This window comes from Falco biarmicus, chromosome 4 (genome assembly GCF_023638135.1).
Source record: "Falco biarmicus isolate bFalBia1 chromosome 4, bFalBia1.pri, whole genome shotgun sequence".
Classification (NCBI taxonomy): domain Eukaryota; kingdom Metazoa; phylum Chordata; class Aves; order Falconiformes; family Falconidae; genus Falco; species Falco biarmicus.
This window is the reverse complement of record NC_079291.1, coordinates 15,560,898-15,577,355: the sequence shown is the minus strand read 5'-3', so window position 1 is coordinate 15,577,355 and position 16,458 is coordinate 15,560,898. Positions and strand designations below refer to the sequence as shown.

At 44.1% G+C, this 16,458-nt stretch overlaps 1 protein-coding gene across 4 annotated transcripts in view; it reads left to right on the top strand.

Annotated features, from left to right (window-relative positions):
* The window catches only part of KIAA1143 (KIAA1143 ortholog), a 67,488-nt gene extending 56,679 nt beyond the window's left edge, over positions 1-10,809 (top strand). Inside the window, exons 4-7 of one of the 4 annotated variants that reach the window (XR_008821327.1) lie at positions 5,996-6,108; positions 6,216-6,372; positions 6,578-6,634; positions 9,859-10,809. Coding sequence is in view for 3 of the 4 variants with exons in the window: in XM_056335384.1 (XP_056191359.1) it covers positions 5,996-6,108; positions 6,216-6,321 (219 nt within the window). In the remaining variant the exon portion in view is untranslated. The other 3 variants (XM_056335385.1, XM_056335384.1, XM_056335390.1) reach the window with 3 other exon arrangements.
* The last annotated feature ends 5,649 nt before the right edge of the window (positions 10,810-16,458 follow it).

Here is a 16,458-nt window from a genome sequence, read left to right as displayed (position 1 = left end):
CCAGAGGCCAGCAAACATTGAGCAATGCATATATATTTTGCAGAACAAAACTAAAGATTGGTTTCTGGTACAGGGCAGATGCAGTCTTAGGGCATTATTAAAGTATCTATATCAACCCTGCATGACAGAAGGGAGGAACCAATGCTGCAACTAGCTATGCAGAAACAATCCATTTCCAAAGCTAAAAAAAAAGAAAGAAACAAACAAAAAAGCAAAACTTCCACCTTTTGAAAAAGAAAGAAAAGAAAGTGAAAAGGAATCTGAGCAACTTTCAATTTGGTGAGCATTTTTTGAGATCTGAAATAAAGTGCTACAGGGATCTCAGGATAGAGCAAACCGTGGTTCACTAGCCAGAGATTTCAGTAAAAGACTGAAATTCAGTGACCTCTGTGCTCCTGAATGTGTTGAAAGATTAAGAGCCTGATCCTGTGCTACCTGGAGATAGTGGGACTATTGACTTGGTCAAACAAGGGTCAGCCCTAAATAAAGGATTTAGGTCCCCAGCAAAGCAGAAGTGCTGTCTATAGGGTATGGGCAAAAAAACTTTGTCTAGTCAAGCAGATCCTGTTGTCCTGGCAAGAAGTCAGAGCTCATTCCTGCAGGGAATATCCCTTTCCTTGCTTCAGGAGAGCAGTTTCCCAGGGAGCGCGGCTGCCCAGGAGAATAGCCATTTGCAGCAGGCATGGAAGTCTGTATCTACTACAACCATCCCACTATGGTGAATCCACATTTTATTTCTACCTAAGTCATCTGCTGCACACCCTTTTAAACCAATGAAGGGGGCCATGAAATTTGCCCTTGCGTGGATGGAGTACAGCATAGCGAGCAGCTCAGAGGAGCTGGGCAGGGAATGCTGTAGCTGCCTGCCTATTCCAAAAGGGAGCAAAGTCCTTTTCTCTGATACGCCACACTGGACCCTGACGGTAGCGGGCTATTAATAACAGCAGGTCACTCCAGGAGAATGCATGGGAAGGATGAAGCTTACAGCATACGGGTTTGCACATCGAGGGATGCAGCAGTTAGTTAGCCAGAGGCTGGCTTCATCTGGGTCTCTCTTTCTGAGCTCACAGGCTTTGTCCTCATAAATATGTGTGCTTCTAACAGGCTGTACCAGTGGTTTTGGTCACTTTGGGACTTCAGCCTTGAGTTGTGCAAAACTATGGACATGAACTGTGCAAAACTGCCTATAATGATTTGTTAAACCAAGAAAGAAAAAAGAAAGAAATGTCACCATCCTGACATCTAGCCTGGTGCATGAGTTTGCCCTGAAGACAGCCATGTGTACACTTCTCTCTGTGACAGAGAATCTAAGTTAATTTATTTGCTGAGCTATTTTTTATGCCAAGGATAACAAACCAAAGGGCTTCCCACCCAGCACTGATTCTGTATAGTGCTGTCATGAATGTGGACTGAATTTGCAGAACATGATCTTTATTGTGTTTAGTAATATCTAGATTAACAGTTGAGGTGACAGGCCATATAATCCATAACATGCAAATTATACATCAACATAGTCTCACCAAAATGGATTCCCCTGTGTAATGGTTGAGTAGCATAGATGGGCATTAGAAGTGAATATGGCTCTCTGATAGAAGGCAAAGCCCACCCTCGCCCCCTTTTTAATAGAAATGGATCTGAAAATGACATTAGTTTTACTGCTGTCCTTAAGGCTAAAAGGAGAGGCACATGTGACTCTTTGGTCTTTCAATTAAAATGAACTTTATTGCAAAACGTTTGCTCTTTTGTTGTCTTGCCAGCTGGGTGGCTTCAGGAGCTTGAATAATACATGTGCGGCATTGTATAGTAATTGTTCCCTGTCCTCAAAAACGCACAGAATATGAATTCATAGATTGTTTGTGCAGCTGACAGTGGCTTTGAGCATCTCCAGAGTTAGAAACGGACTGAACACAGTGCAGACTACTTGTATACAGCTTCAGTGAATCCAGATTTTATATTTATCCTGAGCTTGAGTTGGCAAAAAAAAAATACATCAGCCTCAAGCCTACTGCAAAGGGTACAGCAAACTGGAAGGGTGTGAAGCCCAGATTCATCCTGGCTACCCTTAAATAAAGGGAAATCTAATAAAAGTGCCTGATTCAAGAGCACCACCCAAGCTATAGCACCTACAGCCAGTGGAAGTGAGACCACTCTAGCAGGCAATGAGAGTGGGATGAATCACCCTGCAGGACCTGTTTATCTGTCTTGGGAGAAGAAAAATAGTGCTTTTAGGGTGACTAGTCAGTGATGCAAAGTACAGGTAGTGTGTGGGTTGACACGCACCTGGGCCTGTGTGTCTGAAAGTGTTCAGGTCCAGCCAGAGCGGACCACAAAGCTAGGGAAGTTTCAGAGTGGCTGTTGTTGTACGGCTAGGACTGCTCCGACCTGGGAGGAAGAGCAGCCTCACAGCTGGAGGGGAGAAGGAAAGAGGGAAAACAGCGAGGTAAAGGCAGAGGAGCAACTGGGAATTATGAAGGTGAGTAAAGGAAGGAAAAAAGCACAAAAAAAGCTAGAGCAAAGAAACTGAAAAGGACACAACTCTGCACTAAGAACACTTTATAGTGGTGTGTGTATCTGCAAGCCTGCTCTGAGCAGTGTGTTTGTTCCTCTCTCAGCAGAATGCATTGGTGCTTCAGTTCCTCACCGCTGAGCGGCTCTAATGAACACCCCTCTGTAATCTCCTAAACACCTCCCATGGCTTAACATATTTGTAAAGGTTTGTTTAGAAATGAATAGATCTGCCCTAACTTCAAAATACATCAGTGGCAGGTAGCCTCAGGACCCCCTGTATCTTAAACGAATCCCTGGTGGCAAGCCAGATTTAACTGTACACAAAAGCAATGTTGGTTTCTTTTTTTTAGGGCACCGCCTTTACATTCAGCTAGAGGAGCTGCAGCCATCTACAGCACATTGCCCCGATGTGAGCCCAAAAGGAACAAAGGCGTTTTCTTACAGATGCATTCGTCCCTGCGCATCGTGGGTGCAGGCGTCAGCTTCGGCGCTGAAAAGCATTTATATTTGATTACTCTTCTTTTAAAAGAATGTCACTCTCAGAGAGAATTTCACTGCCTCGGGGCACAAGGAAAGGATTGTTTTGGCTGTTTTGAATTGAGCATTGGCTTTTTGCGTGTCAGGGTACTCTGCTTCAGTTTCCCATTTGTGGGCTCTTTGCCCTCGTGCTGGTGTCTGTCAGCAGACCTCCCTGGTAGTAGGGTAATAGTGGAGTGGATTAGTGCCATCTTTCAGAGGGCTTGAAACTTTGACAGAGTATTTCTTTCTCTGAAACAATGAAGTCATGGCTGCAGTGAGGTCCTGAAGACCTGGCAGGTATTCATGGTACAAAAACTGGACATTGACATCTCGTTCCTAAATCTTATTCTGACCATGTGAACACAAGTGCTTCATGAAGGATTCCTTTAGGATGGACTTCGCATGCAAAGGAGTGAATTTTGCATGGAGAGACCAACTTCTGCTGCCTCTGAGCATCAGGGATAGGCGAGGTGTGGGAGGGACCGGCACTGAAGGACCTGCAGCCTGTCTGCTCTTGGCTGCTTGACAGCCCTCGAGGGTCACTGTCTCTGGAGTGTGGTTTGGAGCCATCCCGGGTCACATTTCGAATGAGGGGCTACAGGAATCTCCTGTGCAGTTCCCTCACTTCTCTAGAGCTCAGATCTGAATCCCAGAGATCTGAGGCTTTGAAGAAACTACCACCCATGTGCAACCGCATAAATCCACAAGGTTACTGAACTTAAGAAAGCTGCTGCTGCTTATCTGTGATGGGAGGTGGTTGCTTCAGAGTGAGGATTTGCTTATGCAGAGTCACTGAGGAAGACTTAATCTGAATTAACTAAATGTGTGAATTCAAAGTGGATTAGCAATGCCACATAAATGGATGGATTCCTTAAATTCTTCTTTTTTGAATTTAAATGGTCCTAATTTGTTTCAGTGTAATTATGAAAGAGAACATTATACAGGTCTTTAATGAGATATAACTTACTGACCGTAAAAGTTAGTCTGGGTTAATTTTCTTGTGTCTCCCAGCAGGGGTGAGATTGGAATACAGTCCTGAATTTTTCTTTTGTAGGAAAGTTGTATTGTCTTTACTGGGGATTTTAGTAACTGATTCTGGTAATGTAGGAATCTGTTTTTATTATGATTATACCATTTTTAATCTTAGGATATAAAAGCTCTGAATAAGCAATTAATTAATCCTCACCATGTCCCTGTGAGGCTGGTAAAAGCTTTGTAACAATTGCTTCGTTTGTTGCTGTGCTATGTCTGCTTTTAGTGTGGAATACAGCAAGGCAAAGCAGTGCTACAAGATATGGGAGGGAAGATGAGTATCAAGCCTTTTTGAATGCATGGGAGGAATTAAGCAAGAAAAGAAATGTTACTACCCAGCTTAGAATTTGGTCAAACCACCATGATGCACTCACTAGAAAATGTCAGGGGAGCTTTAGCAATCAGGGCATCTGCTTTATGTCTAACCAAATCCACAGCACGTATAACGGTACCACACACAGTGAGTGCACTGTGGTGGGGAGTGGCTTAATAGCAGGGTGTAAATGTCAAGGATTAAAAATAATTTATCTGATTTCCTTTTATTTGGAAATAGGATTTATCTTTTTTAAATTACATTGCTTAAAAAAAACCACACAAAAAACCAAAACCAAAAACAAAAAAACCCAAACCCTCTGAGATCATGACTGCTCTCTGAAGGCTGACTCTTCATTTCCTTAACCTGCTCCGTCGGTGTTGCAGCGCAACGTAGTACTCCTCACAGTCCCTTCTCTGTACCAGCAGCTTCTTTCTTTTCTTCAGTGGACAGTTTATTTTCTACTCAATGCTAAGTGTCATGTTTGTCTTTTACTTCTTTAAACGAGAGCAAGCACTGTGGTTTTGTTCTGCTCCTTTTCCAGTGTCTTTTTGCTGATCTTCTCTGCATGTATCTGAAAGGTCAGGTAAACAAATCAATACAGAAAAGGACCTCCTGCCCCTTTTAACCTAACCTGTAGGAGGGAGGGAAGGGAAATTGCCAATTACATGAAAGGAAGCTTTAAATATGCGTGAAAAAAGCACAGTGGGAGTGAGGGTTTGGAAGGACAGGTGTCGACAAGACCGGGCTCTGCAGTTCACAGGGTGCCTTTATGAACTCATGGTCTTCTCCACAACAGCGTATACAGGCAGGTCCACAGAGCTGAAAGGCACCGCATGAAGAGGTACTGTAGCAGGGAATGGGCCTCTTGTTTCAGCATCACTGACCATGAAGGTCTCTGCAAGGGAGATGCTGGTGCACTGGAAGCTGGACTGTGACTCACCGCATGATTTGAAGGCTAGAAAATGCTGACCGCTGTCTTCTACTAGCTGTGTTTGCTTCAGTACTTTCTGGTTACCACTATCTTATTTCCAGTCCTCCAGCTCCTTCTTCTGCAGGTAACCACCATGTACATTGCAGAGCATCTGGAGGCAGGAATCATACCTGCACAGCAGCTACACTTCTGCTGCACCATCACTGGAGCAGTGAGGCCTATGACTGAGTTTTTGTCTAAACTCAAGCCTGAATACTACAGCCGAGTTTACTAATCGTGGCCTCTGTTCCCAACACCTAGCCTCAAGCATTCAGCTGAGAGTCCTCCACGAGGAGAGTGCTCCTGGGAGCTTCCTCGGCAGTGGGTGGAGGAGGAGATAGCTCTCCCTTTCCTTTCCAGCGATGAAGAGTTCTAGATTGATCGTATAGGGCCTTCATGCAAGTGTCTTGTGTTAGATGCTAAAAATTCAGGCCTTAATATCTTAATTTATTTTAGTTTTTAAACATCTGCTTTTGAATTTAGCCTTGATTGATCTATCAGGTGCAAGACGCTTGAATACCCTGCTCAGGTACCTTCCTTTCCCCCCAGCTTCACCCCAGGTGCCATTTTAAGAACTACTTTTCACTTGCTACTTAGCTGGCAAATACCACAGTGTGGAAAAGTGGCTAATGGCTCTGCCTTCCTTCCAGCATCAAGGTCAGCGCATGGAGAAGCGCAGAAAGCAAGGTCAGCCACTCCTTTCAAACCCAGGAACTTCAAACAGTGGCCACCCATCCTGGGTGAAAAGCAACACTTCACACAGGTATCAGCAGTGGCTTCTGCACCCCCCCCCACTGACTCTCTGCATTACATTTTTCTTACTGAACCAGCAGTAGAGACCAAACTCTCTCTTCCTTCATATATCTACAGATATAACCCTCTTGCAGGGGAAAACAACGGTGGCTGTATGTCTCAGGAAGATCTGCGTTTATGCTGCTGCGCGTGGGATGGTGGTACACATCCTGCATGCTGGTAGAGTGTCAGTCACCAGCGTAAAGAGAGAGAAGCAGGGCACAGAAACAATAAAGTAAATGTTTTCTCTTCCTAAGATGGCCTGTTGTACTACTGAAACTGCTTCATTAAAAGCTGTTAAAAAATAAAGTTTGCATCTTGTCTGCAGTAAAAGCCTTTTGCAAAAAGCAGCTGTTAGAAAAACAACGTTCTTTTGCAGATGCTAAACACAGAAGCCCACAGAATAGATGTTTTTCAGTCTTCGCTTTTCTTCATTACAGTTTGGGTCTGTTATTGCCCTTCAGCTGACTGTGGAAAGAAGACTGTCTTCTGGAAAGGTCTGTATGGATAAGCTGCTGACATCTGTGGTAAGGTTGCTGTGCCTCTTCATACACTGTTTTCATATAAAGAATAAACTGTATGACTCAAAAAAAAAATATTCTTACACTGAAATGCCCTGTGTTGTCAGAAAAGTGAGCCCAAGATTTATATTCACAGAAATTGGTCCATTAGACTGGGCAGAGAGCAATTTGCCTGTAGATGCCTTTAAGTAAGAACATGAACACTTTACTAGGGAGAAGGAACAAATTTTAAGACAGGACAGGACCATGAGTTTGGTTTCCTGTGCAGCTCCAGGCAGCTCTGCTCTTCTTTCAGGTCTTTGGAAGGCTTCAAAATGCTGCTAATAAGGAATTATTAATATTTAGGCCCCTCACAATGCTGTCACATTAAGATGTCTTAATGGGCCCTCCTTATGGGGGGAGCAGGCAGATTCTGGTCCCAGTGGTGTAAGCTTATGCATGGAATTCCATGCAATGGAATTCCTCTAGAAAAATCCACATATAATGGAAATGAAGCATTTTAAAAGCAATATATTTTTATGCTGGTTTGCTGCTCCTGTCCTTTAGCATAAAAAATTGTTTGGGATTCTCAGGTTGGTGTGAAATGCCTGGTCAGAAAGATATCTAATCAATCGCATTCATGTTGTTATGGGAATTTCCCTCTTGCAGTCCAATGTTCCTCAGGAAATGATACTGAACAGCTCAGCATCTCTCTGAGGTGTTGGTATGGTCACCCATCTGTAACTTGCCTGGAAGCGTTTTGCAGACCTTTTGAGGTTTAGTCGCTGAAAACATCATACAATGATGTTTCACATGAACTTCTGCTCATTTTTATCTCTCACCGGAGGCAGCAATGCTGAAGCAGTAACACACACCCCCAGGACTCCTTGCCTGATATGTGCTCTAAGCGGTCAAGACGTGGTGCTTACCTTCTCCTCAACCACAAAAAGAGGAGGATCTGGCTTACTAAGTCTTGAGCAATGAAAATCAGAGCAATGGGCTGTAATGAAGTAGATTGATGACAGAAAAGTAATTAACATGTAAAAGTTAATTGTTGCAGGCATTACATGTGGACTGAGCTGTTTTATGCGGAGACAAGCATGGCTTTTTGCTGGGATATGGCAGGGTACAGAACGCTGCAGCCTTATGCAGCATGCTTCACACCACAGCTATGCATTTATTCTGATGATCTGATAACTTGGCAGGCAGTTACCCACACCGCTCTGTGCCGTTTAACTTGCACCATGTGCTGAAGTGCTTGTGCTATGACACAGCCCTGAGCATCCCATCTCTAAGTCGTAATAGCAAGCATGACGAAAAATCATCTTCATCTCTCCTCTTTTCCTGTTTTGACTCAGACTGCTGAAAATTTGGCACCAGATTCCAAAAGCTAATCAAGCCCTTGTCTTCTGTAGTTTACTCACAATTTTCCTTTAGAAAAATGCAACCAAGAGCAACCCATAAGGCAAGATGTAAAATTCTGCTGAAATCACATGTGAGGTGAGCCTGCAGAATTGTGATTTCGATACCTTTGGTGGTTTGATGTAAGGCTTTAGCTTAAGCCACCAATAGAAATATTCTGTGTGTATGTGTGTATGCATAACCCAATTGTATTTTTACTGCCCACAAACTCACACATACAATTAGACAGAGCAAGCTGTCACTGCCTGTAAGTCTGGGTTCAGGAAACAGATGTGCCTGTATCTTGCAGTGTCCTCAGATCTCTAAAAGAGATAAACTGCAAAGATCCAGAAGGAAAAGTTACATAAAAAGTGAATCTCCAGTATTCCCAAAAAAGGCATGAACAAATGGTACAAATATTTACTCCAAAATCCTTCTATGCAGCCATTTCTAATCTGCAGTAAAAGAATTGTGCTTGCTTATATCATAACAGAGAATGCTGAAAATTTTGTGGGTGGCAAATAAACCTAGTAAGTGAATATCAGCCATCTTCTGTGAAATCCTTGCAATGGCAAAACCTGTACGGGACCGCCATGCCTTTGGGTTAGATAGCTCCTTCATGGAACAGAAATGACAAAGCTCTGAGTAGCTTATTGGAGGGTATGGAAAAGGCCTTTCATGGGTGACTAGTTTTTTAAATTCCTAAAAACACCAAACAGTTCTGAAACACACCTAGTCATTGCTGGGACACTTGTTTATACATAGCCATGTATTTGCTTACACAGGGGAGATAAACTAAGACCTCTTTTTGGAGCCCTCTTTCCCTGGCAGACTGTTGGGGTACAGATACGATAGAACCTAGATGTGAGCCACCCATGGTTTGAGGTTTAATTCTGCAAACCATAAATCTCCTATTTGACCTTTCCAAAGAGCATCTTCCAATGTTACCTCATGCCAGGTTCCCCCTTGTGCTGGCAGGGGTGCCCAACCGAGGTGTGCAAAGGGCACTGCTATCACCACGCGACTGCTATCGTGTTGGGTGGTCTAGTGCTTCAGCCCTGCACCAAGCAGTGGGGGTGGGAAGGGAAAGGTGCCAGCTGGAGGAACTGTTGCTCCATCAGCCCTGCTGCTAAATTTTCACCTAGGGCTAAGCTAGTTCCCTTGGAAAACCTAAAATTCCAAGAGGTAATGCAGGACAGCACTTAGCTTCTCTAATATGTGAGCAATGTTGGGTACCACCTGCATTCTCTCTCTGCATTAGTAATAGTAGTAGCAATAATGATAATAATGATATTAATATTAATAATGGTGCACTTCAAGCCCAGTTGGTGCCCTTCATTCTGGGTTAGAACTAAAATAAGCATCATCTAGTTTTTGTGTTTGTCCAGTCCTGGGTTTCTGAGGGCTGTTTGTAAGTCTTCCTGAGGCAGTAGCTTGAATCCCTAAGAAGAGAAATTGTATTTGCTTGTTCTCATGCCACCTCTGTGACTAATCCAAGACATCCCCTAAAATAGCACTTGGTGTATCTTCTGGATGGTGTGTATGCATAACCCAATTGTATTTTTACTGCCCACAAACTTCTGGTTACTAAAAGGTAGTGAGAAGCGGAGGAGGCTCTGCAGAAGGCAAGCGCTTCAGTCCCAGTGCTGTGAGTCGCTTCATGTGGTCCTGGGGTGTATCCCTCTGGAAGGGCCAGAGCCTGGCAGTGGAGAGGCAGTGTCCTGAATTCCAGCGCAGATGCCTCTGCTATCATTACTCCCTATAATCAGTGTCACACCATGCCCTTGTTGCTGATTTTTCCTCCTTATTTTATTATACAGGCCCCTTTCTGTCTGCAGGCAAGTTGGGCAACGAGCTTTCCGGCAATGATAGCAGGCGACAGTATTTACTGCAGGGAGCAGAGCTGTCAGTTTGGGAACACATGGGAAGAGTGCAGGGAAAAGGAGGCCAGCCTCAGTGTCTGCCTCAGCTTCACTCAGGCTGGGCTGAGCCTGCCAAAGCCTTAGAGGTCTGCGTGGGTCATGGGGACTCTGAAGAAGACAGCCATGAAGAAATCTGGGAGGCATTAAAAAAGTAAGTCTGTGCATGGTCACCCAGCAGTGCTAAGGACTGGCTGACTCCAGAAACTGAGGCCAAATGCGTGGGAATGAAGTGCTAGTGAGATTAAATTTGGGTTTACAAACTCCAGCCAGCATCAACAGGAGCAGCCGTGGAAGCAACAGGCAGGGTTCTGCTGCACAGAATGTCTAAGGCAGGGAAGCCCAGCCCTCTTGCTTGCTGGATGATGGAGCCCGAGTATGTCACCGCCAGGAGTGTCGATCCAGCACAGCCTGGTCCCTGGGGGCGAGTCCACTTCCATCGGCATCCCAGGAGTGCTCACTCACTGGCCGTCTGTCAGAAGCTGTGAAGGATTGGGAGCTGGGTGCACATGGAGCGATTTCAAGTATCTGGGATGATGCCCAGGCTTCTTGAGCAGAGAAAACACACTACTGCTAAAGCCGGTGTTGGGTCCGTACGTAACTTACTACTGGAGGAAAGCCCAGCAGTTTTGCAGGTCGATGATGTCTTTAGAGCTGGGAAGAAAGCTTGAGCTGGGCTTAGAGATTTTATTTTCTAACTGTAACCTTGCTTTGCTTTGACTTCACCCGAACAACAAAATTTGTTGTGTCACTCCTTATAACCTGCTTTCTTGGGGGAAAGAGAGTCTTACTCTTAGGCAAATGGTGCCATACAGCCTTTGAGGGGAATAAAAAGGTGGTTTGTAAATTGAACTGCTTTGGAGGCCTGATTGTTAACCACTTCACTTGATTTTGGCATCCCCCTTCTTGAAACCTGAACACACACACACACATGCATGCACACGGACACACACAAACTTTGAATAATGATGGTGCTTCTGGGTTGTAAAACACCTGCTAGCAACTTTATTGACAATGCAAATGTCCCAATCTCAGTCAGGTTCAGACTTTGGCAGTTGCTTTTCATTCACGCTGGCAAATGCAGGAACAGAATGGGAACCTGATAATTAAAATCCCTGGAAGGCATTCCTTGCCCTCCATGACTTGAGGGAAGTCTGTGAACACTACATCCAATACCCCTTGTTATGCTGGCTCAGAAACAGAACTGACAGTGTGGGGTGTGGCTCTGAGCTGTGGCTCTGAGGACTAAATTTTACTCTGACACTGGAAAAATGACGCAACTGTGGATTTATGTGGGTGAGGTTATGTTCTGTCTGAGACCTCTGTAGTTCCATAAATTGGAGAAGATGTTGGAAGAATAAATTTTGAGGGGAATGGGATCACTTCACCTTGATCCTGAAACCTGGGTTAAGACTAAAAAAGCACAGCGATCGATTCCTAATATTGCAGAATAACCTAAGCAGATGAGACGTCCTCCTCATTTCTGCACTATGCAGAAAAGAAACAAACAAAGGCAGCTCCCAAGAACATTACTTTTTGCCTAAAGTTTACCAAACCCTTGAAAAAAGAGGTATAAGAAATCGATGAATACAAAGCAAAATTCTTTGGGAAAGAGGAAAGAACTGGAGCCAATGACACTGTTTTCCAGCCCTTAGATGTACTCAGGCTGTCCTTCCTGCAACACTTGGCTGTGACATTTCAGCGATCAAGTAATATCATCGCATGGAAGTGGCATGACAGGCCTCTTATCACACACGAGCGATGTGTGTTGTCCGCATAAACAGGCTTATCACGTGTCTCACAATAGATGCTGGCGCAGGGGTGCCAGTTTTTCTCTCCTTTGCAGTAAAGCAATACTAATCCCACAAAAGACCTTGCATGAACCTTACGAGTCAGTCAAAACTGGTTTTGTGTGGAGTAGCTGCTACTTGTTTTGTTTGACTTGTTTGGGTTTTGTTTTTAATTTTAATTCGTATTCCTGTTCCAACATGAGTTGCAGAAGTTGCCTAGAAACCATCTTGTGTCAGCTCACTCATCCAGGACACACGGCTCCCCATATGCAGGCAGAGAGATAAGCTTAACTTCCTAATTTTTTAAAGAAATGCAATTAAACCCCCCTCCCCACACTTCCCCCTCTCATGGATGTGATATCTGAGAATTCAGGGTAAAAAAAAAAAAAAATACATCACTGAATCAGAAGAGTCTGGTGCGCATATTGCATGGGGGTGTGTGGATGGAGAAGGTGCTCTTGAGGCGATGGCAGAGTCAGAGCCACGTTTGCCCCCACTAGAAGGTCCAGCAGGCTTCTGGTGGGCCCTCCACTGCTTCTGGTGACACAAAGCAGCCACAGACTTAGTATGACCGAGCTTTGCACTTTTGCCTCTCTGCTTGTCAAAATGCCAGTTACTTCCTTGCCATGTGTCCTGTCTGAAATCTCCTCTCGGCTCTCCCTGTCTCCCATAGTAGTTGTGACCCACTGCTCTCCTGTAGCCAGTATGAGGGTTAAATGTTGGGATGGTCAAAAAATCGATGGGCTTGCCTGTATTCTTCCAGGGTAACATCACCTTATGTCTGATAAATCCAGAGAAGCTGGTAGCACTAAACACAGATCTCATGGTGGAAACATCCCATACAAGTAGAGCTCAGAAAATAAAGGGTTTGTCTGGGCTCTGGCTCAGCTAGAAGAATTTGGGTTTTGAATCAAATCCCAAAGGTTTTATTAGGCTATCTGGGAAAATACCAAACCGGAAAAATAATTTTGGGTTGACCTGTAACATTTTATTTAGAAAATACTTATTTTGGGGTGCCTAGACTTTTTGCATGTTTTGGGATGCTTTTAAAATGAGAAATGTCATCTCAGAAAGAAGTGTTGGAAGGAATTAAATGCTTCTTAAGTTGACAATGAATGTTTCAACACTGGAAAAAAAAATTGCTCCCTTTGTGGGACTTGAAACAATAACATTTGGATTGAATTTGCCAGTGCTTCTGCTCTTCCCAAAAGTGCACTTTCTGGCAAGGTTTGCTATGCCTTGGCCATTTTTTATGTGTATACACATAATAAGTGAAGGTTTTAAGGACAAATGTGAACACCTGCACAGTAGGAGGACCTGGATTGCTACTTCCAAATGTAATTTACTACCAATTTGGACCTGTCTTTCCTCATTCCTTCCTCTCTTGCTTAACGTCTCTCTCCTGCTGCTGTTGCTTTTCTGACACAGTGCTTTAACCTGTTCCCCATACAATGGGCTTTCCCACCAGTGCTCTCCAGGCTGACAGAAGATGTGGTTTGCCCTCCCACATCTTTCACCTCCAGAGGCCACACCGGGATGTGGCTTGCATGAAGGAGGCTATTAAAGAAAAAGCAAATTGAAAGCTGCACTGCACTGCTGGTGGGGTGGAGGGCTGTGCTTCTCGGGACCAGAGCTCATGAGCCCCTCGCTCACCATTCAGGCAGAGGAGGCAGAAGCCTCCAAGCTGACATCTGAGCAGTGTGGTCCAGTGCTGTTCAAAGTAGCAGCCTTCTGGTGTAAATGGCTGTTGACCGACTGACTGACCTTCATGTTTTAAGCCAGCTTCTATCCTTGCCAGGCAGAAGCCTGAATCTGTTAGTAGTGGGACAGCATGCAAAGTTTTCATTTAGAGATGCTGGCTGGGATTGTATGGTTGAGGATTTCTGAAAGCCTTGGGAGCTTGGGTGGTTTGGAGTGGAAAGGGCGAGTGCCTGGGCATGGTATGGATTGTTAATATGAGCTCTGATCCTTTTTCCCTGAGAGTTTTAGCAGGTGCTAGGGTCAGAAGGGAGGGGAACTAAGACAGCTTTAACCATTGGGACTTGGTGTTTATCTGTGACTCTCAGAAACCGTGAGTAGACTTTGATCACTGCCAAGTAATAAAGTTGACTTGGTTCTCCCTGTGGAGGCTGGCTCCCACTGACTTCAGAGTTGATGGGCAGCCCTTCATGAGGATGGCAGAGAAGGTCTTTCTCAATGGATGCCCTAGGGAATGTACTGTATTGGATTTTCTGGGTGAGTCTGAAGAAATGTAAGGGATCCTTTGTTTACACCTTCCTCTCCCCTGAGTGTGGTAAGAGCTATGTGTACGTGGCTGAGGCCTCTAAGTCTGTATTTGTGGCTACTGATTGTATCCACCTTCTACAAGGTGACACACAAGCTCTGAAAGGCACATGAGATTTACTCACATGGTAGGCATCATGCAGCAAGACATTGTTGTTTGGAAGAGGGTTGCTAAATCCTCTTGCAGATTTAAATGCACACATTGTTCATGGCAATGCAAGCCATCATATAGGTCTTGAACACTGACCTAAAGAAACATTTCCAATAGAGATAACTAATTTCCTGGAAATTAGAGCACATCACAGATTTTTATCTGAAGTCATGCAGAATATCATTGTCCTGATGATCTAATGGACTGAAGATGATTTCTAATTGCAGGGGCAATGGTACTACTATCACTGAATAAATGTTCAGTTCCTCTGACCTCAAGGAATTCAAAGTCCTTTAAGGCTGAGTTTTATTTCAGCAATTCAAGGATAAAAAGCATTCTGGGGGACATTTGAAAGAAATCTTTGTATGTTACTGCAAGAAAAATACAGGTTAAATCTGCCAAAAAGTCCCAATTTCGCTCTGCAAAGGAAATTTAAATCCATATGCAAAAAACTTGATCTGGAGCAGTAAAAGCTCAAGTGCTTTCTTGGAGGGTGGTGTGGCTCTGGTGTCAGTGTAGGGTAGCCTCCCTGTGAGTTACAGCCAGCAGAAGGGGGGTCTTGCTAGTCTAGAGGTTAGGCAACATTTGAAAGGGGCGTAAGGTGTTTTTGAGCACAAACTGAGCAACGCTTTAGGGATCTCCTAACCCTCCAGTTAATGCAATGAGTTGCCAATCTTTTTTATTTCACCTGCATAGCCAGTTATTTCTGGCAATCTGGAACGCTTGCTTCAGACAGTGAATTGGGCAGCAAAGCAGAGCAATGTGAAGGAGGGTACGACCTGGCTTAGAGCCGTTTCGAGTTACCTGAAAGTTCCTGTTGTATTGGTGGTAATCCCAAGCATGCCTTGTCTAACTCGCACTGGATCAAAGCAAAGTGTTCAGTTCAGCTGTCTTAAGTAAGTCTCCAGTTAGTGCAGCTCTGTAAGGTGACCTGCCTGTGGAGAGACCTGTCCTAAGGTAGGTCAGAAGGGATGAACTGCCTCTTGGAAGTGTCACGTTCTCCCTCCGTTGCTCCTAGACAAAACTCAGGCAGCTCATTTAGGCTGGGTACAGGTGGAGCTAATAAGCCACGAGGGACTGAGTGCCCTTTGTTTGCCACCAGTGCTCTGACCATAGGCCGTGGCGTGTTATCATCCAGTGCTGATGAGCCAGCACTGATGCTGGTAGTTGGTGCATGACCTATCAGGCAGATGCGGAAATGACTGATCTGTTGAGTGGACCCTGCCAAAAGATCATATAAGATATATATAGATAGATAGATAGATATAAAATATATTATTATATATCTATATATGTAATATATAGGTATAATAAGATTATATAGACTTGTATGAACTTAAAGAAATCATTACCAGCTTGGCTCAGTTGCAAGCTAATTTTCTCAGATACAGCCTGGGCATACACAAAATTTTCATTTTTAACTGTACAGGGATGTTGAACAGAGAACTGGCAGAAATGGCTAAGTATCACAGAGACCCAATCTTTATTTTTAACACAAAGCATTTAATGGATATTGTTGTCAATCTCCTGCAAATTCACTTCATACTCAAAGTGCTGCAAGTTTTAGAGGTGTGAATGCATTAATCACAGGTAAAGAGGTTTGAGTTCCAGTTTGCAGCTGAAGGAGGGAGCTGGTATCTGAATATCAAGGAGTGGCTGGTGCTTCCCTAGTACGAAGAGCTGTCCCTTGCAGCTGTTTTCTGTGTGTTCCTCAGTTTCCTCCCAGTGATCTGTCCTTGGTTTTCCAGGCTATATTAGTGTCTCCTGTAGAAGTTAATCAAGTTTCAAGGCAGAGTCGAGCCCTCATGGAACAGGTTTTCCTTGAGAAGAACCAATACACAGAAGAGCCGCAAAACACAAATGGGAGGCTAATTGCAATCATTGAAATTTGGCACTCTCTGCTGTTTTGGAGTGGAAGAAAAGCCATTGTATTTCATAAATGTAGTAAAACAAGTGCCATTTTGTTTTTATTATACTGTAGCATATCTGCATACCCAAACCAGGCCTCTGCTGAATCTGTGGATGCTGGGGCTGTTAGGTTGCGCTGCTATAGTTTCTAAATAAGCAGTCAGCTAATGAGGTTCTTTGGTATAAACTCACGTGCCTTTTGCTGCATCTTGCAGCTTCCCCTACAGCAGTAGTTAAAAGTTGTAGTTGCTTTATTCTCTTGTTTTGTTGGCATGGAGCACTCTGGTTACTATCAAAGTGGTGAAGTTCAGAGAGAGACCACAGTGCAAGATTCAAGCGCTAAAAATAAATAACAGGTCATATGCCCAA